Consider the following 24868-nt stretch of genomic DNA (forward strand, 5'->3'; position numbering starts at 1 on the left):
TAAAAAGAACCACCTCTGGCTTCTATAACCCCTTAAGGACGCAGGGTTTTTCGGCTGATTTCTCGCTCTCCAACTTCAAAAATCCATAACTTTTTCATTTTTACGTGTACAGACCTGTGTGAGGGCTTATTTTGTGCGTAACAAATTTTACTTTCCCGTGATGTTATTTATTTTAACATGCCGTGTACTGCGAAGCTGAAAAAAAATTCCAAATGTGGAAAAATTGAAAAAAAAAACGCACGTGCGTCACATTCTTGTGGGCTCAGTTTTTACGACTTTCACTCTTCGCTCCAAATAACATGCCTACTTTATTCTTTGGTTCGGTGCGATCGCGGTGATACCAAATTTATATAGGTTTTATTGTGTTTTAATACATTTTCAAAAATTAAACGAATGTGTACAAAAAAGAAAAAAAAATTTTTGCCATCTTCTGACGCTAATAACTTTTTCATACTTTGGCGCACGGAGATGTGTGAGGGGTCATTTTTTGCAAAATGAGGCAACGTTTTCATTGCTACCATTTTGAGGTCTGTGCGACATTTTGATCATTTTTTATTTCATTTTTTATGTTATGTAAAAAGGTGTAAAAGTCGCATTTCGGACATTTGGGCGCCATTTCCCGCCTCGGAGGTCACCGCCGGCCGTAACAGTTTTTATATTTTGATAGATCGGGCATTTTGGGACGCGGTGATACCTAATATGTCTGTGATTTTTACTGTTTGTTATGTTTTATATCCGTTCTAGGGAAAGGGGGTGATTTGAACTTTTAATATTTTATTAATTTTTTTTATTTTTTAAACTTTTTTTTTTCTTTTTTTTTTTCACTATTTTTTAGACCATCTAGGGTACATTAACCCTAGATGGTCAGATCGCTCCTACCATATACTGCAATACTACAGTATTGCAATATATGGCATTTTTGCAGGTCATACATTACAATGAGCCACTGGCTCATTGTAACGAACCTGCATAAACCATGTAGCCTCGTGTCAAAAGAAGACCCGAGGCTACCATGGTAACCGATCGCCGCCCCCCGATGACGTTCGGGGGCGTGACGATCGAAAAAAAGATGGCGGCGCGTTTAGAGGGTTAATAGCCGCGATCGGTGCAAGCACCGACCGCGGTTATTAGCGGTGGGGGTTTTGTGCAAAATGCAAAAACCCCCACCTCTGTATGAAGAGGACTCAGCCCGTGAGCCCTCTTCATACATTCCTTATACCTCTGCGCCGTAGAGCTACGGCGCAGAGCGTTAAGGGGATAAAGTATTGCACTACAAAAAAAACTGATAAATGGAGGGCAGTAGGGTTCAATGCTTTTTGGGTGTAATAAGATGGTTTAGAAAGTTTTTCCACAGGGCCCAGGCCGATCGACCAGGAAAGCAAAGAGAATGCACAAGTACAGCAACCTTCCTTTATGTGAGAATGTTACTTTACAGGGATTGTCAACATTTATTTTCCTTCCAGAGCAAACACAATAAAGGTTTGATCACTAGTTATCCCAGAACTAGGAACTCTTCATGATAACTTTAGGTGGCCCAATATATAACATTGTTTCACTGCACCAACACAACAGAACACCAGTATAGGATGTATAGGGGCCTTGGGAACCTCCTTTTAGGAACTATAGAGCAGGCAGACATTTATCACCTATAAATTAATTATAGAAAAGATGAATGCAAGTCACGACCCCCTGGCTGTTTCTGATGTTTTGGTCCGGTAAACTACTATGACTTTACTTGTACATGGGCTATATGCAGCGTTCTATATTTCATGACTATTGTTATATAGGAGAGTTTACTGTGCCATTGTGATAGCATGCACTTTATGTAGTTGATTCTTTTTGGAGCTCAGTCAGGGTGGTTCCTTTAGGATGATCCTATAACACTCATCCCATTGAGTCTATTTTTGTCTGTGTACCAGTTACACGTTTTAAGTGTTTTTAAACCGGTCAGTGTTTGTCAAAATGTTTGGTACGTGTAAATAAAGTTTGATAATTTGCTTAAAGTTTGTTTGTTCTGACACGCTTTTTCTTGTACATATTTGATGGTATTTTGTGTCTACAAAGCAACCCGCATATATCCGCTGTGCAGGACCCACACCTCTTTGTCGTAGACTTTTAATAAATGTGTTATCACTTTTTATTGTATGCATTAAATGCATTTAATAACATTTTATTTTATTAAATGTATTAATGTATTCATTAGAATTTTTATTTAATAACCATATGTCATGCAATTCTTTTCTCATTACAAGTAGATAGCCAAGTGCCTGTTACTGTCTGATGCTGGCAGAATTGATTAAAAGTATGAGACTGTGCTGGCACACTCCACCCCAGATAGTAATGACCCAGAGGGCATTTATAATTGAATATGTGTCTGTGTGTGAGATTATATATATTAAGCGTTGTAGAACATGCTGCTATTTTGCCCCTGTGTATAATGCTGACACCTAGATACTCAAACATGGAGAAATTAGGTACTCCATTATTGGCTGGTTACCCAGAAGTTTCCAACACAGGGGGAGAATCTACATCCAGCTGTCAAAGTGGAGCGCGTTTTAGTGGAGCATTAGATGGAATAGATGCTGCGATTAGAGAAAAATTCTGTGAATCAAACTACTACAACCAACATCCCAGGAGAGAACTCAGCAACTGCAACATGCATTTTTAAACACATGTGTTCTGGCGAACATATTCTTGCCCGGACCTTAGCCCCTCTCCATAGGGAGCCATTCAGCCTGGCTGTACATACAGGAAAAGATAAAACATGCTCTAACTTTTATTTGCCCAATATGCTAATTTTCTAAAGAGGCTACTGGGGCGTGGAGTAGCCAGAGTTGAAGCTACACAGCACAGCTACTCCACACCCGAGTAGCCTTTTTGATCCTCCTACCAGATATCTTTGGTGTGCAGCTATAAGGAGCTGCGCGCCTTCATCCGTGAAGCCAGAGTATTGCGCATGCTCCACGCCTCAGTTGCCTCTTTAGAAAATTAGCATATTAGGCAAATTAAAGTTATAAAAAGATTGTGGGGACGTGAGGATTAGCCCTTAAAAGGACAATCCTCACGTCCAATAGAGGCAACTACCACCCAATATGCCTTAATAGGTAGATTTCCTTTAAATCTTGATGCAATGGGGAGAATTTTAGCAAATGGTGCACAACACAGTCCTGAAAAGTGGGTGGAGGTTTGTGTTAGCCCAGTGCCTGCGCAACTGTTAAAATTAGCGATCGCTCAAATGGTTGCTAATTAATTGCGCAACTCTACATCAGGTAGGACCTACCATAGTAATATATATGCAGCACAAGAACGCCGGCATATGATAAATGACCCCCAATGGGTCAGTGCTCAGTATATCAAAAAGATGTGCAGAACAAACATGAAACACGCTCACATGATAAGTATATATGGCTAATACACGTTTTTGCGTGCATCTATAGCCAATAGAACCTGGGATTGGCATGAGGCCAATACCCACTCTTAAAGCTGAAAAGGCGGATGCCCATTTGTGGCTAATAAAACTGTAATGGGGAGATCTGTGAATGATTTGCGCTGCTATAAGAGGTCTCTGTACCTGGACACATGCATTTATGGTGGGATCTGTGCCCCAATCACAGGAAAGCTGTAGTAGGAAAAAGGGATGGAACAGTGTACTGCCAATTAAGGATTTCCACATTTTGGGATTGATGGAAAATATTTATCTGAAGATGCAGAAACAATTACACTGCTTGGCAAACTTTCTAGGAGAGGAATTAACCCTGTCATGAAATAACAAGCAGCAAGTTACTCACCGAGGATCCTGCCCAGAACGGACACGAACTCCTGATTTGGGGGCTCTTGCTAAGTGACAGCGCCCCAAAACTGAGCGCCACAGTGCAGCACCCGAGGATGAGCTGTAACAGTCCCAGGGAAAGCAGCGGTCTCCCTGGAAGGATGAGGGCAGCCCCTGCCCGTCGCCTGCTGGATAAGGGGGGCGGCGCGGGAGGGGGGCACAGGCTCAGAGAGGCTGCACATCTAGGGGGGTGCAGCACCCCGCGCCCTCTGCGTGCCCGCTCTCCGCCTGCAGAAGAAACAGGTGCCGCATTGCCCATAGAAGAAGACAGCCCGGCCATGGGACAGCAGGAGCCAGGAAGTAGCACTGGCAGAGACATGACTGGGGAGGGGGTGGTAGCACAAGCTGTGTACAGGGGAGGGAGAAAGCAGCTCACTCTGCCGAATATCTCCTCACACTGCCGCTACATAGCGTCCATCTAGTGTCTGGGAGAGGGCTGCCCCTGCTGCCCCCGTGCTGCACTTCCTGCACTCCCCGCCAGCCCCTTCCCTCTCTCCAGTGGCTTCTTTCCAAACGACCATCAGACAGAGAAGTTTCAAAATAACTCCAGTGATTAGGAGGAGGGGGCTGAGCTTCAGTGTCACATATCCTGGCACCGCTTCAGGGAGGGTGTGGAGAGAACATGAGCCCACAGCAAAGCGTCATGACCTTTATCGTATGCTCATACAGAGCCACAAAGATCATATTTATGTTATATATGGCAATATTCATCGTTCAATACAAGGAAAATCATGAAATACATGAAATGTATGAAATATAACAAGGTACAAAAAAAAAAAAAACAAAGGGCAAAAGGAGAATGCTCCCTAAAAGGGAAAGTAAGAGTCAAAACACAGAAAAAGGACTAACAAAAGGGAGACTGTATTCCCGCAGTTTTTTTTTAAAATACATATTTCACAATTACCGTCGGTATCTTTTTGTTGGGAGTTGCTGGTCTAACAGTGCACCTGTGGCTGAACAATTAATGGGCTAAAGTTGCCTCAGCAGTTGCATGGAATCAAATGGGACATTTATGGTAAGTTTCTGAAGTAAAACTGTTCTAGTTGCTCATGGAAACCAATCAGAGCTTAGGTTTAAGTTTATAAACAGCTGTGGGAAAATGAAATCTATTTGCCTGCTCATGTAGTGTATGTGTAACACCCCCCCACCGGGGCCTAGCCTTTTCTTGGGGCCTGGAGACAACCGGGGCCCGGAATACCTGAGTGGCTGGCGGTTGCGGCCTAGGCACGCTAGTGTCACGGTGCTTGGTATGGGGACCGGAGGGTTGTCCTACAGTCTGGCAGGTCTCCAGCCAGTGGTGTTGGCAAGAAATGATGAGGGAGAGTGTGTTATAGTGGTTCTCCCTCGGGCAACCCATTTGGGATCTGGAGTATGAGTCCCTGTGTAATGGATAGGGTGCCCGTGATGGTGACAGCCGTAGTAGCAGGGAGCAGACGGAGGCAGACGTTGTCTAAAAGCAACTTACAGTTCTTTATTGGAACCAACAGGAACAGTGGATAACGTGATAAACAAATCTTGACAAATAGGAAAATGCTGGGATAGTGGATGCACTTGGAGAGGGAACCACAGGGATTGATCACCAGCCTGGATGCAAGGGCAGGCTGGGAGATAGCTGTGTCCTAGTAGGATGCTTCAGCTTGTCATGGGTTACTTCAGATATCACCCTTGAAGGTAGGATGATACCCCTTTTCTCTCACTAACTCCTCAGAGCTGCTCAGGCAGTGAGCTAAGCTCTCCTCTGTCTGACTAAACTGGTCTGATCTGGTATACTGGCTGTACTGTACTAGTCTCTCTCAGCATCTGACTGACTCCTGTCAGACTAACCTCTAGAACTTTCCTGACCAGGGGTTTTATTACTCCCACTGGTCAGGTGGTGGTTACTCCTCCAATTGCATCCCAGCTTACAATACAATATGATAACAGGTGTGATTGGCTGATGGAATGACATCACATTAAATAATTAACTCCTGCCTTACCAGGCAGGATCTACCGCTGCAGTGTTCCCCGTGTTGTGTAGTGACCTGCTGTGGGGTTGATCAGACTCCACACAGGTTGCAAGCTACATATTGGGACGTATTCAAAACAACCCCTCTGTCTTGTATCAGCAGGGGTGTTGCATATGAAAGATTCTTTCTAAAATTATCTCTTTTATTTGATGAATTGCACATTTCCCTTGCTGAAATCTTTGCAAAAGTCAGAAAAAAATGACTCTTCTCTGCCTCTTTTCACGTGAGAAGAGTCACTTTTTGAGTTTCCAGGGGTAGTGTCATGTACAAACCCCAAACAGTTTGGTTTATAATCCTGCCAAATATGCTGGCTGTCTCTAATTAAAGAGTATAATCTCATCTTCACAATTGGCTCGCTGGTCTGTGTGCTTCCAAACTGGACATACATGCTGTTTGTTTTTCAGATGCAGTTTTTGATGCCCAAACCAGAAGTGGATTAAAAGAAGGAGGAAGAGCAGCACCTTTCAATTATTTGTATCAACCCATTATTATCCACAACTGGTTTTGGCTCCAAAAACTGCATCTGAAAAACTGAACGCACACCCTACCATGCAGCATGAAGTAATTTTATGTGACAATGAGCTTATGGTCATTTTTGTTAATTTAATAATTGATTTTTTATTCAAAAATTAAATTATCAGAAATGTTCTTAATAATCAGATTTTTTTTCTTTTTTAAAACTTTTAAAACTGAATGCTTGCTCATGATAATACCCTGCAATAATAATGTGTCGCAGGGTATTAGCTCTATTAGCTCACACGTATAGGCCGACACGGTGACTGTAGGATCCTGTCACAGGCCATTCTGATTGGACCCCTGGGTAGACACAGCAACAATTGGCACCCCCCAGAAGACGGCATCACTCGACGTGGCGTCACTCAGGAAGAATGCATAATTAGCAGCCCGGAGCACCGGATATCTTGTCCCTGTGCTCCATTATATGTTTCTATTTTATGTGATCCCTGCATGCTAAGCGTAGAGAAGGACACCACTGATATCAACATCAAGAGGAGAGTAGGTAAGTATTTTTAGTTTCATTTGCCTACCAGGTAGAGCTAGATTTCCTTTAACCCCTTAACGACTTGGCCTTTTTTAGTTTTTTCACTTCCATTTTTCACTCACCACCTTCAAAAATCTGTAACTTTTTTATTTTTCCACATAAAGAGCTGTGTGAAGGCTTATTTTCTGCGTAACAAATTGCACTTCATTGTGACGGTATTTAATATTCCATGGCGTGTACTGGGAAGTGGAAAAAAAATTCCAAATGCCGTGAAAATGGTGAAAAAACACATTTGCGACATTTTTTTGTGGGTTTGGATTTTACAGCTTTCACTCTGCGTCCCAAATGATATGTCTACTTTATTCTTTGGGTCGGTACGATCACGTGGATACTAAATTTGTATAGGTTTTATAATGTTTTCATACATTTAAAAAAAATTAAAACCTCCTGTACAATTTTTTTATTTTATTTTGCCATCTTCTGGCGCCAATAACTTTTTCATACTTTGGTGTACGGAGCTGTGGGTATTTTCATTTTTTGCGAATTTCGATGGCGTTTTCATTGCTATAATTTTTGAGACTGTGCAACCTTTTGATCACTTTTTATCAATTTTTTTATATTTTTCAAAATGGCAAAAAACTGCCATTTTCGACTTTGGACGCTATTTTCCGTTACGGGGTTAAACGCAGTGAAAACCCGTTATTATACTTTGATAGATCGGACATTTTCGGACGTGGCGATACCTAATGTGTTTATGATTTTTACTGTTTATATTTATATCAGTTCTAGGGAAAGGGGGTGATTTGAATTTTTAGGTTTTTTTATTATAATTTTTTTTAAACTTTTTTTTTATTTTTACTTTTACTATTTTTCAGACTCCCTAGGGCAGTGGTGGCTAACCTATGGCATTGGTGCCAGAGGTGGCACTCAGAGCCCTTTCTGTGGGCACCCAGGCCATCACCAGAGATGACTCCAGGTATCTTCCTGCAGTCCCAGACAGCCCAGGACTTGATGTGCACTACCTGGGACTACTGGAGGAGTGGGAAGGTGTGGACAGATCTGGATTATCTTTGTCGCTCCTGCTCTGGCCATGACGATTCTTCCTGTTTATAGGACCCTGGAGGGAAGCTACAATGACCATCCAGCTTTCTTCTATTTTCTGCTTAATTGGTGTCCTCAAGGGGCTGATATGAATGAAAGCTGTGACAGAGCAGGGAGTATAAATCACAAATTAATTTCTGTGTTGGCACTTTGCGATAAATAAGTGGGTCTTGGATGTAGTTTGGGCACTCGGTCTCTAAAAGGTTCGCCATCACTGCCCTAGGGTACTCTAACCCTGGGTAGTCTGATTCATCCTATCATATACTGCCATACTACATTATGGCAGTATATGTGGATTTTACTCCCCATTCATTACAATGTGAAATTAGCACAATGTAATGAATGGGTTAAAACTAAGTAGCCTTGGGTATTCGGAACACCCGAGGCTACCATGGTGACGGATCGCCGCCGTGACGTCATCGGGGAGCGACGATCCACGGCAAGATGGCGGTGCCCATGCGATCAAGGTGAAAACACCCGCGATCGGTGCTAGCACCGATAGCGGGTGTTACCGGTAAGCCTTTGCTGCAATATGCAGCAAAGACTTACTGGCTATGGAGAGGGCACGGACCGCGAGACCGGGACCCGGCGCGCTTCGGGATGGGGTTAACAGGTTAAGCACCCTGGAACAGAGCTCACTCTAATGCTTGGAATGTCATCTGTAAGTTACGGCTGGGGGCTACCTTCGGTTCTTAACGTATAAGATGATTTTAATGTTATAAGTGTGTATGTGTTGTGTAGTAATGCCGTTTGGCGCCACCATTTACATACAGGTTTGCACGCTAAGGGCGCGGTCACACGTTGCGTTTGCAAACGCAGACGCAGACCAAACCGCGCCCACCGGGCGGTCCGCGGTCCAATTGCATCGGCGTTTTCAATAGAAACATAGAGAAACGCCGATGCGATTGGACCGCGGACCGCCCGGTGGGCGCGGTTTGGTCTGCGTTTGCAAACGCAACGTGTGACCGCGCCCTAAGTGTTAGAGGCAAGATGAAGCGCTCTTAGGAGGGTGAAACAATTCGTCCTTCACACTTAGGCCCCTTCCACAATTGCGTTGCAGATCACGTCAGAGTTTGATCAATGTGTGATCAGGGTTTGGTCAGTGAAAAATGCACATTTTGCATCAGAGTGCAATCAGTTTTCAGTCAGAGTTTGTTCAGTGTCTCAGTTTTTCACGCCCGTTTTCAATGCAATTTCAATGCGTTTTTCACACGCAGAAAATGCGCGTGAAATGGACTCAGGACTGAGCTCTATCTTTTCTATGGCAATTGATGCGTGAAAAACGCATTGCACTTGCAAGTGTCTCAGGGCGCGTTCACACATTCCGCTACTTTCTGTAAAATAACGAGCTGTTCACCTGTTTGACCATGGTCAGATTTCTGTCCACTGGAAGTAAACATAGAAGCTTTCTATAGAAAGACAGCAAGCAAAGATATAGAAAACAGTAAAAAAATGATACAGAAAGTATATTGTAGAATTGTATAATTTTTTGTAAAAAAATGACGCTACCTTGTCTTACTGCCTTGTCTTACATGATGCTGCCTTGCAACGCATTGCAGTTTTTACATTAACTAGTGCATTCTACAGTAGCCATAAAGGGAAGAAAAGTAGCACATAGATAGCATTTTGATTATTTACAACTAGGGAAAAATAAACAACCCGACAAAAACAGTACAACCAAATCATTTTTTATTGTAACCTCCACAAAAAAATGAGGAATAGGCTCATTCAAACAAAAACAATTTACATGGTTTGAAGGTGAGACAGTGGTACTGCCAAGACGCAGTCCCTTGAGCCTTGATGAAATAGTTAGCAAATGTGTCCCTCAAATGCCGCCAAGAGAGAGAGGCAAAATTACAAGATGATTGCATATTTACAATTTCAACAAGTTCAGGATTTATGCTCAATGCACTGTGGCATTCTGGTGTAATTATGCCAGCACAGCTCACCTTGCGTAAAACATCAACATTATTTCACTAAGACATATTGATGAAGCAAGTAACCTCCACTGAATCGTTAATTTGCAAAATGCAATTTTGACAACTCTTCTAGCTCTTATAAGAATGTAATTAAAAGCTTGTTTAACATTTGTTAATCCATGGTAACAATATGGATGGAGAAGATGTTAGGGAATGCCAATTTAAAGATCACACTAAGATTCCCCAAAAAATTATTTTCTAGATTTGATGTCTCCAATATATGGTAATAGTGGCTTGTGTCACTACACAGAAGATACAGCAACTGGGAGAAGAGGAGGGGAGAACACAGCTGTTGGGGAGAACTAGAGGTGAATATTAGTTTTATTATAAAACTAATTATGAAACCTTAAGGGTCCAGTGTATAATATTTAAATAGTGGAACTGTCTGTATATACTATCTATGGGGTCCTACCTAGGGGAGGGGGCAAGATACATAGGTATATAGTACTTATGCGGGGCTGTCTGTATATACTACCAATGGGGGGGGGGGGTCCTGCCTGTATATACTATCTATAAGGGCCCTGTCTGTATATATTACCTATGGGGGGACTGCCTGTATATACTATCTAGAGGGGGTCCTGCCGGTATATACTTCCTATGGGGGAGGGGGCCCTACTTGTATATTCTATCTATGGGGTGTCCTGCTTTAACGTAATACCTATATGGGTCCTGACTGTATATACATCCTAAGCAGGGAATGCCTGTAAATAATGGGTCCTTCCTGTATATACTGCCTATGGGTGAGTGATTTCCTGTCTGTATATACAACCTATGGGGGTCTAGCCTGTTATAAACATTACAATAGGAACAAAGTATGCACTCTATCTACAATTAAGCATTCGCAGTAACAAGCTAATTACAGTTTGCGCTAAATTTTAAGCACCAATCTATCACTTTCTCACGTTTACCTCTGTGAAATTAACAGTGGTGAATAGTGCCTAATATAAAAGCTGTTCCCTCCTTATGTAACCATATAAAAAGTCGATTGCCTTATAAATGAAATAATGAATCACCCAGTCCAACTGTGTTTTTAATCATAATTGTAGGTTGTATATTGTTGCTCCGTATGGTGTAAAATTTACACCCTTTAAAATTACATAAATAAAAGGCACTTTTTAATTATTGACAAATGGGTTAAATATGCCAATTGGCAATTTTGTTTTTTGAAATGGAAATAAACCCAGTCACCCTGTCTATTTTCAGGACTTCTATCCCCTATAAGATTGTATTTGGCTATATATAAATGAACTTTTTTTAAGCATATGTACATATATGTCAACATATGTGTTCTATATCCGTATAAAATATGGTGGCTTCACAAATTATGTCAATAACTTGCCTAACCATAAAATTGGTCACTGGATCAGCCCAGACTGCATCTTGTCTTTACTAAGAGTGAGGTTAGACATCATATGTGTTTGTGGCATTTTGGGGCTCTTGTGATAGCATACAACCCTGTTTAAAATCAATTCTGAGGACTGGACCAGGTGTTGCAAGCTCAAATCTCACTGAGGGCACGTTCACACGTTGCGTTTTGGTTGCGTTTTCATTGCGTTTGAAACGCATTACAACAGCTGATGAGAGTTAATTTGCCTAATTACATTGCCGTTTACGGTTGTTAACGCATGAGTTAACAAAATGAATGTGTTAACGTGGTGTTAACATCACATTTACGATGCGTATGGAAATGTTAACAGTGATGTAATTAGGCAAATCAACTCTCATCAGCTGTTGTATATGTGTTTTAAACGTAATGAAAACGCAGGTAAAAACGCAACGTGTGAACGCGCCCTGAAGCCTTTGGCCACGGACACACTTACCGCTAGGCGTCTGTTCATAATGCGACACTAGCGTTTCCAGGGAAACGCATGCGATTGATAAGCCGATCGCATGTGTTTCTCTGGAAATGCATGTGCGTTCGGGCCGAGGACCGCCCCCTGTGCACTAGCATCGCGTTATGAACGGACGCCTAACGGTACGTGTGACCGTGGCCTTTGTGTTATCTCACCAAATTCTCATCTTAATTACTTTATGCATAAACAATAATACTGGGGAACTTTGTGTAAAATATTGGGGAGCAACAACTGTTGCAGAATTAAAGTTGCAGAATTAAAGAATGAGCCTGCTTCATAGTGGAAAAGTGCTGTGGCATTACGAGGTTAAAAGAACATTTTGGGCTACTCTATGGCAATGTCAACTTGATTGAAATAGGAACACTATTGCTTTGCTTTAGTAGATGCTAAACTTGTATTTTCTAATATTATCCATTAATTCACAAATACGCTCCAAGAAGACTAAGGGTGTGTCACACTGAAGAGTGATTTCCCTAATTAAACAGCTGTTAACACTTGCGTTTACAAACCGTAAATGTTAACACTTGCATTAATGATTTGTTAACATTGCGTTCAATGCATGCATTAACTGCAATGTTAACACATGTGTTAACAGTGTGTTAACGGTTGTGTTTTGTAAATACATGTGTTAACAGCTGTTTAATTAGGCAAATCACTCTTCAGCTATTGCAATGCGTTTTTAAACGCATGTGTTAAATGCAACGTGTGGGCGCACCCTAATAGTGCTGGACAAATTGTAGTTTTGAGAATGATGGATAGGTACACCTTTTACCTGTGCCAGGCTTTGTAGCTCAGAAGTTAGAGCACTGGTCTCGTAAACCAGGGGTCGTGACTTTGAATCTGGCTGAAGCCTTTGTGTTAGCTCACTCAATTCTCATCTTATTACTTTATACATAAACAATAATACTGGGTAATTTTGTGTAAATTATTGGGGAGCAACAATTGTTGCAGAATTAAAGTGGTGTGCTCCGAATAGTTATTGGACTTTCAAAGAATCAACCTGCTTCACAGCACAGAGCTTTAGGCACTGGTATCTTAAACTAGGGGGTTCTAGTTAGATTCTAACTTTCTACTAATTTAGAAGCAGGGTGTCTCGCAGCAAAACAATAAAATGCTGACACTTTTAAATTATTAAATCTGGCTTTCTTTGTCAATAAGACTATGCAAAAAACTGGCAATAAAAAAACTGCAACCAAATGGTGCTAAACGCTAAATGTTTTGTCAATTTCACAGCATTTGGACTTTTATTTTTGGCTTGTGAGAATATAAAAGTGATAACAGTAGGAAGTACAGATAATCTCACAGAAAACAAGCTCTCACACATCTCTGAAACTAGAAAAAAGGAAAATGCTTAGCTTTTTATATGCAGCAAGTAAAAAGACAAAAGGCAAAAAGTGGAAAAGTGCTGTGGCATTACGTGGTTAAAAGAACATTTTGGGCAATGTCAACTTCATTAAAATAGGAAGACTATTCTTTTGTTTTAGTAGATGCTTAACTTGTGTTTTCTAATATCCATTAATTCACAATTTTGCTACAAGAAGACGAATAGTTTATTGCTGGACAAATGGTGGTTCCTAGGAAGCGGGAAAGGTACACATGGTGTACAGTATTCCTGGCTTCGTAGCTAAGAGGTTAGAGCACTGGTCTCATAAACCAGGGGTTGTGAGTTCAAATCTCGCTGAAGCCTTTGTGTTACCTCACCCAATTCTGATCTTATTACTTTATACATAAATAGAGATGAGCGAGCACTAAAATGCTCGGGTGCTCGTTATTTGAGACAAACTTTTCCAGATGCTCGAGTGCACGTCTCGAATAACGAGCCCCATTGAAGTCAATGGGAGACTCGAGCATTTTTCAAAGGGACCATGGTTCGGGAATCAAATGTGTTAATTAATTGAAAAAGAATGTCTTCTGATAAGTTGGCAGATGTATACAAACATCTGCAATCTATTCTTCTGCGCGTATATTATCTCCCGACAAGTTAGCCGATGTTAAGAACAGTGAAGAATAGAATAAAAACAGTGAACACAGTGACCACAGAATCGTTTAAGTGAAAAACACAGTGAAGAATAGATTGCAGATGTTCGGCACATCTGCTTACTTGTCGGGAGATACGCTGTCCCGGGATCCGCTGCTCTTCTTCCACTGAAGTCTCCCCGATCTCTCCGTGCTGCCCCATGTCTCCCTGCTGCCCGATGTCTCCCTGCTGCCCGATGTCTCCCTGCTGCCCCATGTCTCTGTGCTGCCCGGTGTCTCCCTGCTGCCCGGTGTCTCCGTGCTGCCCGATGTCTCCGTGCTGCCCGATGTCTCCGTGCTGCCCGATGTCTCCGTGCTGCCCGATCTCTCTGTGCTACCTGATGTCTCCCTGCTGCCCCATGTCTCCGTGCTGCCCGATGTCTCCCTGCTGCCCGATGTCTCCGTGCTGCCCGATGTCTCCCTGCTGCCCGATGTCTCCCTGCTGCCCGATGTCTCCCTGCTGCCCGATGTCTCCGTGCTGCCCGATGTCTCCGTGCTGCCCCATGTCTCCCTGCTGCCCGATGTCTCCCTGCTGCCCGATGTCTCCGTGCTGCCCCATGTCTCCCTGCTGCCCCATGTCTCCGTGCTGCCCTATGTCTCCCTGCTGCCTGATGTCTCCGTGCTGCCCGATGTCTCCGTGCTGCCCGATGTCTCCTTGCTGCCCGATGTCTCCCTGCTGCCCGATGTCTCCGTGCTGCCCCATGTCTCCCTGCTGCCCCATGTCTCCGTGCTGCCCTATGTCTCCCTGCTGCCTGATGTCTCCGTGCTGCCCGATGTCTCCGTGCTGCCCGATGTCTCCTTGCTGCCCGATGTCTCCCTGCTGCCCGATGTCTCCCTGCTGCCCGATGTCTCCCTGCTGCCCCATGTCTCCGTGCTGCCCGATGTCTCCCTGCTGCCCCATGTCTCCGTGCTGCCCTATGTCTCCGTGTTGCCCCATGTCTCCGTGCTGCCCGATGTCTCCGTGCTGCCCGATGTCTCCGTGCTGCCCGATGTCTCCCTGCTGCCCGATGTCTCCCTGCTGCCCGATGTCTCCCTGCTGCCCGATGTCTCCGTGCTGCCGCTGCCCGATGTCTCCGTGCTGCCGGATGTCTCCGTGCTGCCCGATGTCTCTGTGCTGCCCGATGTCTCCCTGATGCCCGATGTCTCCCTGTTGCCGCTGCCCCATGTCTCCGTGCTGCCCGATGTCTCCGTGCTGTTCCCCGATGTCTCCATGCTGCCGCTTCCCCGGTGTCTCTGTGCTGCTCCCCGGTGTCTCTGTCCTGCTCACCGTGTTCTTCAATGTGTTCTTCACACATATATATTGTTCTTCACATACTATTTTGTTCGTACCGTTCCGCGCGTATCTTGCGACAAGTAAGCAGATGTGCCGAACATCTGTAATCTATTCTTCACTGTGTTTTTCACTGTGTATTTCACTTAAATAATCTTGTGTTCACTGTGTTCACTGTTTTTATTCTATTCTTCATTGTTCTTCACTGTGTTTTTTTAATTAAATGCTCGATCTCGAGCAGGGGAAATACTCGTCCGAGCAACGAGCCGTTTCGAGTACCTTAACCCCTTCCCGACATTTGACGTACTATTACTGCATGGCGGGAGGTGCGTTCCCGCAATATGCAGTAATAGTACGTCAAACTTCTGGCCCCGGCTCCTGAATGGAGCCGGGGCCAGAAGCTGCGGGTGTCGGCTATATATTATAGCCGACACCCTCCTCTAACACCCGCGATCGGAGATTCCTCTGATCGCGGGTGTTAACCCCTAACACGCCGCGGTCGCGCTGACCGCGGCGTGCTAGGAGCATTTAACTGGATTCGGACCCCCCTGCGGTGCTTACCGGGGGGGTCCCGCTGCTCCGATCGCAGCCCCGGGACTGCCAGTGCCCGGGGCTGCGCGATCTTCTTCCGGGTGCCGGGTCCGTGCCTTCTGGCAGGACCCGGCTGTGACACACTGAGCATGCGCAACATCTGTATTACACTGTATTAGGTGAAGAATAGCTTGAACAAGTGATCAGTGGATCACTTGTTCAAGCTAACCTGTAAAAGTAAAGAAAAAAAGTTAAAAACACTGAATAAACACAATTTTTAATAAAAATAATTAATTAAATAGAGTTAAAGTCCCCTAAACACAAACATTCCCTATACACATCTAATAAAGTAAAAATACCTGAAAATCAACAAAACCCCCCACATATTTGGTATCGCCGCGTCCGTAACAATCTGTACAATAAGTCAGAAACATTATTGGACCCGTACAGTGAACGCCGTAAAAACAAAACCCGAAAAACTCGCGAAAAATATAAATTTTCATAAAATCCCTTTACAAAAATGTTCTAAAAAGTGATCAAAAAAAGTTATGTGCCCCAAAATGGTACCAATTGAAAGAACAACTCAACACATAAAAAATAAGCCCTAAACTAGCTCTGTCAACCAAAAAATATTAAGGTTAAGTTCCTGAAAAGATGGCGATGCAGAAACAAATGAGATTTCCTCAATATTAGTTTTTCTCCAGTAAAATTGTAAAAATAAATGAAAAACTATATAAATGTGGTATCACCGTAATCGTAGTGATCTATAGAATGAGAATATCATAGTATTTTTAGTGTATGGTGTACGACCCCCAAAATATACAAAAAAAAGAAACCCCAAATTGACAATTTTCTTTTCCTCCATACATTAAAGAGTTAATAAAATCTCATCGAAAAGCTACAGACCCACTTAAATGAAGTATTTGTAAAGTGCATCTCATGTCGCAAAAAATAAGCCCTTGTATGTCCAAATTGCCAAAAAAATAAAGATTGTATAGCCAATAAAAAGTGACAATGCATAATCTGCTCTGAATGGCGCAGCTTCCCTTCGATGCCCTGGCGTGTGCCCATACAGCAGGTTACCACCACATATGGGGGATTGTTACACGCGGAAGGGATAGGGTATCAAATTTTGTGGAGCGTTTTGGTATTTTATCCACTGAGAATTTGTACATTTTATGAAAAACACATTAATTTTGTCAAAGAAAATGTAATTTCGAAATTGCATCCGATCTTGTTTTATCCCCTGTAAACCAATTAAACGGTTAACAAACTTCATAAAAGTTGTTTTACGTACGTTGAGGGGTGTAGTTTCTATAATGGGGTAATTTATGGGGTTTTACTTTTATTTAGGCCTCTCAAAGTGACTTGAAACCTGAGCAGGTCCCTCCATAGCAGGATTTTGCTTTTTTTATGAAAATGTGAAAAATCGTACCTAACGTTCAAAGGCCAATAACATCCTACAAAAATAAGAGTATGCATAAAAAAACCACGGAGGTATAAAGTAGACATTCGGTGAATGTTAGTTATTATGTTTTTTGGTGTTATGACTCATGTGTGGAAAAAGTAGAAAATTTTGAATTTCGAAAATTGCTAATTTTTCCAAATATTCACCAAATATCTGATTTTCTCATAAATAAATGCAAAACATGCCACCAAAATTTTTTAACTAACATGAAGTACAATGTGTCACGAGAAAACAATTTCAAAATCACTTGGATATGTTAAAGCGTTCCAAAGTTATAACCATTTATAGTGTCAGAGGGCAGATTTGAAAAAATGGGCCGTGTCAGGAAGGTGAAAAGTGGCTTCGGCGTTAAGGGGTTAATAATCGAACGAGCATCAAGCTCAGACGAGTATACTCGCTCATCTCTATACATAAACAATAATACTGGGTAACTTTGTGTAAAATATTGGGGGAGCAACAATTATTGCAGAATTAAAGTGGTGTCCTCCGAAAAGATATTGGACTTTCAAAGAATGAAAAAAACTGGCAATAAAAAAACCTGCAACCAAATGGTGCTAAATGCTAAATCTTTTGTCAATTTCACAGCATTTGGACTTTTATTTTTGGCTTGTAAGAAAATAAAAGTGGTGACAGTAGGAAGTACAGATAATCTCACAGAAAACAAGCTCTCACACATCTCTGAAACCAGAAAAATGTTTTGCTTTTTATATGCAGCAAGTAAAAAGACAAAAGGCAAAAAGTGGAAAAGTGCTGTGGCATTACGTGGCTAAAAGATCATTTTGGGCAATGTCAACTTCATTAAAATAGGAAGACTATTCCTTTGTTTTAGTAGATGCTTAACTTTTATTTTCTAATATTCATTAATTCACAATTTTGCTACAAGAAGATGAATAGTTTATTGCTGGACAAATGGTGGTTCCTAGGACGCGGGAAAGGTGCACATGGTGTACAGTATTCCTGGCTTCATAGCTCAGAGGTTAGAGCACTGGTCTCGTAAACCAGGGGTCGCGAGTTCGAATCTCGCTGAAGCCTTTGTGTTACCTCACCCAATTCTGATCTTATTACTTTATACATAAACAATAACACTGAGTAACTTTGTGTAAAATATTGGGGAGCAACAATTGTTGCAGAATTAAAGTGGTGTCCTCCGAAAAGATATTGGACTTTCAAAGAATGAAAAAAATTGGCAATAAAAAAACCTGCAACCAAATGGTGCTAAATGCTAAATCTTTTGTCAATTTCAAAGCATTTGGACTTTTATTTTTGGCTTGTGAGAAAATAAAAGTGGTGACAGTAGGAAGTACAGATCATCTCACAGAAAACAAGCTCTCACACATCTCTGAAACCAGGAAAAAGAAAAATGTTTTGCTTTTTATATGCAGCAAGTAAAAAGACAACAGGCAAAAAGGGGAAGAGTGTTGTGGCATTACGTGGTTAAAAGATCATTTTGGGCAATGTCAACTTCATTAAAATAGGAAGACTATTCTTTTGTTTTCGTAGATGCTTAACTTGTATTTTCTAATATCCATTAATTCACAATTTTGCTACAAGAAGACGAACAGTTTATTGCTGGACAAATGGTGGTTCCTAGGACACGGGAAAGGTACACATGGTGTACAGTATTCCTGGCTTCATAGCTCAGAGGTTAGAGCACTGGTCTCGTAAACCAGGGGTCGCGAGTTCGAATCTCGCTGAAGCCTTTATGTTACCTCACCCAATTCTGATCTTATTACTTTATACATAAACAATAATACTGGGTAACTTTGTGTAAAATATTGGGGAGCAACAATTGTTGCAGAATTAAAGTGGTGTCCTTCGAAAAGTTATTGGACTTTCAAAGAATGAAAAAAACTGGCAATAAAAAAACCTGCAACCAAATGGTGCTAAATGCTAAATCTTTTGTCAATTTCACAGCATTTGGACTTTTATTTTTGGCTTGTGAGAAAATAAAAGTGGTGACAGTAGGAAGTACAGATAATCTCACAGAAAACAAGCTCTCACACATCTCTGAAACCAGAAAAAAGAAAAATGTTTTGCTTTTTATATGCAGCAAGTAAAAAGACAAAAGGCAAAAAGTGGAAAAGTGTTGTGGCATTACGTGGTTAAAAGATCATTTTGGGCCATGACAACTTCATTAAAATAGGAAGACTATTCTTTTGTTTTAGTAGATGCTTAACTTGTATTTTCTAATATCCATTAATTCACAATTTTGCTACAAGAAGACAAATAGTTTATTGCTGGACAAATGGTGGTTCCTAGGACGCGGGAAAGGTGCACATGGTGTACAGTATTCCTGGCTTCATAGCTCAGAGGTTAGAGCGCTGGTCTCGTAAACCAGGGGTCACGAGTTCGAATCTCGCTGAAGCCTTTGTGTTACCTCACCCAATTCTGATCTTATTACTTTATACATAAACAATAACACTGAGTAACTTTGTGTAAAATATTGGGGAGCAACAATTGTTGCAGAATTAAAGTGGTGTCCTCCGAAAAGATATTGGACTTTCAAAGAATGAAAAAAATTGGCAATAAAAAAACCTGCAACCAAATGGTGCTAAATGCTAAATCTTTTGTCAATTTCAAAGCATTTGGACTTTTATTTTTGGCTTGTGAGAAAATAAAAGTGGTGACAGTAGGAAGTACAGATCATCTCACAGAAAACAAGCTCTCACACATCTCTGAAACCAGGAAAAAGAAAAATGTTTTGCTTTTTATATGCAGCAAGTAAAAAGACAACAGGCAAAAAGGGGAAGAGTGTTGTGGCATTACGTGGTTAAAAGATCATTTTGGGCAATGTCAACTTCATTAAAATAGGAAGACTATTCTTTTGTTTTCGTAGATGCTTAACTTGTATTTTCTAATATCCATTAATTCACAATTTTGCTACAAGAAGACGAACAGTTTATTGCTGGACAAATGGTGGTTCCTAGGACACGGGAAAGGTACACATGGTGTACAGTATTCCTGGCTTCATAGCTCAGAGGTTAGAGCACTGGTCTCGTAAACCAGGGGTCGCGAGTTCGAATCTCGCTGAAGCCTTTATGTTACCTCACCCAATTCTGATCTTATTACTTTATACATAAACAATAATACTGGGTAACTTTGTGTAAAATATTGGGGAGCAACAATTGTTGCAGAATTAAAGTGGTGTCCTTCGAAAAGTTATTGGACTTTCAAAGAATGAAAAAAACTGGCAATAAAAAAACCTGCAACCAAATGGTGCTAAATGCTAAATCTTTTGTCAATTTCACAGCATTTGGACTTTTATTTTTGGCTTGTGAGAAAATAAAAGTGGTGACAGTAGGAAGTACAGATAATCTCACAGAAAACAAGCTCTCACACATCTCTGAAACCAGAAAAATGTTTTGCTTTTTATATGCAGCAAGTAAAAAGACAAAAGGCAAAAAGTGGAAAAGTGCTGTGGCATTACGTGGCTAAAAGATCATTTTGGGCAATGTCAACTTCATTAAAATAGGAAGACTATTCCTTTGTTTTAGTAGATGCTTAACTTTTATTTTCTAATATTCATTAATTCACAATTTTGCTACAAGAAGATGAATAGTTTATTGCTGGACAAATGGTGGTTCCTAGGACGCGGGAAAGGTGCACATGGTGTACAGTATTCCTGGCTTCATAGCTCAGAGGTTAGAGCACTGGTCTCGTAAACCAGGGGTCGCGAGTTCGAATCTCGCTGAAGCCTTTGTGTTACCTCACCCAATTCTGATCTTATTACTTTATACATAAACAATAACACTGAGTAACTTTGTGTAAAATATTGGGGAGCAACAATTGTTGCAGAATTAAAGTGGTGTCCTCCGAAAAGATATTGGACTTTCAAAGAATGAAAAAAATTGGCAATAAAAAAACCTGCAACCAAATGGTGCTAAATGCTAAATCTTTTGTCAATTTCAAAGCATTTGGACTTTTATTTTTGGCTTGTGAGAAAATAAAAGTGGTGACAGTAGGAAGTACAGATCATCTCACAGAAAACAAGCTCTCACACATCTCTGAAACCAGGAAAAAGAAAAATGTTTTGCTTTTTATATGCAGCAAGTAAAAAGACAACAGGCAAAAAGGGGAAGAGTGTTGTGGCATTACGTGGTTAAAAGATCATTTTGGGCAATGTCAACTTCATTAAAATAGGAAGACTATTCTTTTGTTTTCGTAGATGCTTAACTTGTATTTTCTAATATCCATTAATTCACAATTTTGCTACAAGAAGACGAACAGTTTATTGCTGGACAAATGGTGGTTCCTAGGACACGGGAAAGGTACACATGGTGTACAGTATTCCTGGCTTCATAGCTCAGAGGTTAGAGCACTGGTCTCGTAAACCAGGGGTCGCGAGTTCGAATCTCGCTGAAGCCTTTATGTTACCTCACCCAATTCTGATCTTATTACTTTATACATAAACAATAATACTGGGTAACTTTGTGTAAAATATTGGGGAGCAACAATTGTTGCAGAATTAAAGTGGTGTCCTTCGAAAAGTTATTGGACTTTCAAAGAATGAAAAAAACTGGCAATAAAAAAACCTGCAACCAAATGGTGCTAAATGCTAAATCTTTTGTCAATTTCACAGCATTTGGACTTTTATTTTTGGCTTGTGAGAAAATAAAAGTGGTGACAGTAGGAAGTACAGATAATCTCACAGAAAACAAGCTCTCACACATCTCTGAAACCAGAAAAAAGAAAAATGTTTTGCTTTTTATATGCAGCAAGTAAAAAGACAAAAGGCAAAAAGTGGAAAAGTGTTGTGGCATTACGTGGTTAAAAGATCATTTTGGGCCATGACAACTTCATTAAAATAGGAAGACTATTCTTTTGTTTTAGTAGATGCTTAACTTGTATTTTCTAATATCCATTAATTCACAATTTTGCTACAAGAAGACAAATAGTTTATTGCTGGACAAATGGTGGTTCCTAGGACGCGGGAAAGGTGCACATGGTGTACAGTATTCCTGGCTTCATAGCTCAGAGGTTAGAGCGCTGGTCTCGTAAACCAGGGGTCACGAGTTCGAATCTCGCTGAAGCCTTTGTGTTACCTCACCCAATTCTGATCTTATTACTTTATACATAAACAATAACACTGAGTAACTTTGTGTAAAATATTGGGGAGCAACAATTGTTGCAGAATTAAAGTGGTGTCCTCCGAAAAGATATTGGACTTTCAAAGAATGAAAAAAATTGGCAATAAAAAAACCTGCAACCAAATGGTGCTAAATGCTAAATCTTTTGTCAATTTCAAAGCATTTGGACTTTTATTTTTGGCTTGTGAGAAAATAAAAGTGGTGACAGTAGGAAGTACAGATCATCTCACAGAAAACAAGCTCTCACACATCTCTGAAACCAGGAAAAAGAAAAATGTTTTGCTTTTTATATGCAGCAAGTAAAAAGACAACAGGCAAAAAGGGGAAGAGTGTTGTGGCATTACGTGGTTAAAAGATCATTTTGGGCAATGTCAACTTCATTAAAATAGGAAGACTATTCTTTTGTTTTCGTAGATGCTTAACTTGTATTTTCTAATATCCATTAATTCACAATTTTGCTACAAGAAGACGAACAGTTTATTGCTGGACAAATGGTGGTTCCTAGGACACGGGAAAGGTACACATGGTGTACAGTATTCCTGGCTTCATAGCTCAGAGGTTAGAGCACTGGTCTCGTAAACCCGGGGTCGCGAGTTCGAATCTCGCTGAAGCCTTTGTGTTACCTCACCCAATTCTGATCTTATTACTTTATACATAAACAATAATACTGGGTAACTTTGTGTAAAATATTGGGGAGCAACAATTGTTGCAGATTTAAAGTGGTGTCCTCCGAAAAGATATTGGACTTTCAAAGAATGAAAAAAACTGGCAATAAAAAAACCTGCAACCAAATGGTGCTAAATGGTAAATCTTTTGTCAATTTCACAGCATTTGAAATTTTATTTTTGGCTTGTGAGAAAATAAAAGTGGTGACAGTAGGAAGTACAGATAATCTCACAGAAAACAAGCTCTCACACATCTCTGAAACCAGAAAAAAGAAAAATGTTTTGCTTTTTATATGCAGCAAGTAAAAAGACAAAAGGAAAAAGTGGAAAAGTGCTGTGGCATTACGTGGTTAAAAGATCATTTTGGGCAATGTCAACTTCATTAAAATAGGAAGACTATTCTTTTGTTTTAGTAGATGGTTAACTTGTATTTTCTAATATCCATTAATTCACAATTTTGCTAAAAGAAGACGAATAGTTTATTGCTGGACAAATGGTGGTTCCTAGGACGCGGGAAAGGTACACATGGTGTACAGTATCCCTAACTTCATAGCTCAGAGGTTAGAGCACTGGTCTCGTAAACCAGGGGTCGCGAATTCAAATCTCGCTGAAGCCTTTGTGTTACCTCACCCAATTCTGATCTTATTACTTTATACATAAACAATAATACTGGGTAACTTTGTGTAAAATATTGGGGAGAAACAATTGTTGCAGAATTAAAGTGGTGTCCTTCGAAAAGTTATTGGACTTTCAAAGAATGAAAAAAACTTGCAATAAAAAAACCTGCAACCAAATGGTGATAAATGCTAAATCTTTTGTCAAATTCACAGCATTTGAAATTTTATTTTTGGCTTGTTAGAAAATAAAAGTGGTGACAGTAGGAAGTACAGATAATCTCACAGAAAACAAGCTCTCACACATCTCTGAAACCAGAAAAAAGAAAAATGTTTTGCTTTTTATATGCAGCAAGTAAAAAGACAAAAGGAAAAAGTGGAAAAGTGCTGTGGCATTACGTGGTTAAAAGATCATTTTGGGCAATGTCAACTTCATTAAAATAGGAAGACTATTCTTTTGTTTTAGTAGATGCTTAACTTGTATTTTCTAATATCCATTAATTCACAATTTTGCTACAAGAAGACGAATAGTTTATTGCTGGACAAATGGTGGTTCCTAGGACGCGGGAAAGGTACACATGGTGTACAGTATTCCTGGATTCATAGCTCAGAGGTTAGAGCACTGGTCTTGTAAACCAGGGGTCGCGAGTTCGAATCTCGCTGAAGCCTTTGTGTTACCTCACCCAATTCTGATCTTACTACTTTATAAATAAGCAATAATACTGGGTAACTTTGTGTAAAATATTGGGGAGCAACAATTGTGGCAGAATTATAATGGTGTCCTCCGAAAAGATATTGGACTTTTAAAGAATGAAAAAAACTGGCAATAAAAAACCTGCAACCAAATGGTGCTAAATGCTAAACCTTTTGTCAATTTCACAGCATTTGGACTTTTATTTTTGGCTTGTGAGAAAATAAAAGTGGTGACAGTAGGAAGTACAGATAATCTCACAGAAAACAAGCTGCAACCAAATGGTGCTAAATGCTAAATATTTTGTCAATTTCATAGCATTTGGACTTTTATTTTTGGCTTGTGAGAAAATAGAAGTGGTGAAAGTAGGAAGTACAGATAATCTCACAGAAAACAAGCTCTCACACATCTCTGAAACCAGAAAAAAGAAAAATGTTTTGCTTTTTATATGCAGCAAGTAAAAAGACAAAAGGAAAAAGTGGAAAAGTGCTGTGGCATTACGTGGTTAAAAGATCATTTTGGGCAATGTCAACTTCATTAAAATAGGAAGACTATTCTTTTGTTTTAGTAGATGCTTAACTTGTATTTTCTAATATGCATTAATTCACAATTTTGCTACAAGAAGACGAATAGTTTATTGCTGGACAAATGGTGGATCCTAGGACGCGGGAAAGGTACACATGGTGTACAGTATTCCTGGCTTCATAGCTCAGAGGTTAGAGCACTGATCTTGTAAACCAGGGGTCGCGAGTTTGAAT

At 40.7% G+C, this 24868-nt stretch overlaps 1 protein-coding gene and 9 non-coding genes across 12 annotated transcripts in view; 9 read left to right on the forward strand and 1 right to left on the reverse strand.

Moving 5' to 3' along the window:
* The window catches only part of ENTREP1 (endosomal transmembrane epsin interactor 1), a 55619-nt gene extending 51242 nt beyond the window's left edge, over positions 1 to 4377 (reverse strand). The window contains exon 1 of one of the 3 annotated variants that reach the window (XM_072151168.1): positions 3789 to 4377. In XM_072151168.1, coding sequence (XP_072007269.1) covers positions 3789 to 4148 — 360 coding nt within the window. In that variant the 5' untranslated portion in view covers positions 4149 to 4377. The remainder of the gene's footprint in view (positions 1 to 3788) is intronic. The other 2 variants (XM_072151177.1, XM_072151186.1) reach the window with 2 other exon arrangements.
* A 13635-nt stretch (positions 4378 to 18012) lies between these two features.
* TRNAT-CGU (transfer RNA threonine (anticodon CGU)) lies at positions 18013 to 18085 on the forward strand. Its single transcript has one exon. It is a non-coding gene; the product is annotated as a tRNA-Thr (tRNA).
* Positions 18086 to 18680: 595 nt separating this feature from the next.
* TRNAT-CGU (transfer RNA threonine (anticodon CGU)) lies at positions 18681 to 18753 on the forward strand. The gene has a single exon. It is a non-coding gene; the product is annotated as a tRNA-Thr (tRNA).
* Positions 18754 to 19348: 595 nt separating this feature from the next.
* Positions 19349 to 19421, forward strand: TRNAT-CGU (transfer RNA threonine (anticodon CGU)). Its single transcript has one exon. It is a non-coding gene; the product is annotated as a tRNA-Thr (tRNA).
* Positions 19422 to 20016: 595 nt separating this feature from the next.
* On the forward strand, positions 20017 to 20089 carry TRNAT-CGU (transfer RNA threonine (anticodon CGU)). The gene has a single exon. It is a non-coding gene; the product is annotated as a tRNA-Thr (tRNA).
* A 588-nt stretch (positions 20090 to 20677) lies between these two features.
* On the forward strand, positions 20678 to 20750 carry TRNAT-CGU (transfer RNA threonine (anticodon CGU)). The gene has a single exon. It is a non-coding gene; the product is annotated as a tRNA-Thr (tRNA).
* Positions 20751 to 21345: 595 nt separating this feature from the next.
* Positions 21346 to 21418, forward strand: TRNAT-CGU (transfer RNA threonine (anticodon CGU)). The gene has a single exon. It is a non-coding gene; the product is annotated as a tRNA-Thr (tRNA).
* A 595-nt stretch (positions 21419 to 22013) lies between these two features.
* On the forward strand, positions 22014 to 22086 carry TRNAT-CGU (transfer RNA threonine (anticodon CGU)). The gene has a single exon. It is a non-coding gene; the product is annotated as a tRNA-Thr (tRNA).
* Positions 22087 to 22681: 595 nt separating this feature from the next.
* TRNAT-CGU (transfer RNA threonine (anticodon CGU)) lies at positions 22682 to 22754 on the forward strand. The gene has a single exon. It is a non-coding gene; the product is annotated as a tRNA-Thr (tRNA).
* Positions 22755 to 24015: 1261 nt separating this feature from the next.
* On the forward strand, positions 24016 to 24088 carry TRNAT-UGU (transfer RNA threonine (anticodon UGU)). The gene has a single exon. It is a non-coding gene; the product is annotated as a tRNA-Thr (tRNA).
* Positions 24089 to 24868: the final 780 nt, after the last annotated feature.

The sequence above is a fragment of the Engystomops pustulosus genome, chromosome 1, assembly GCF_040894005.1.
Source record: "Engystomops pustulosus chromosome 1, aEngPut4.maternal, whole genome shotgun sequence".
Taxonomy (NCBI): domain Eukaryota; kingdom Metazoa; phylum Chordata; class Amphibia; order Anura; family Leptodactylidae; genus Engystomops; species Engystomops pustulosus.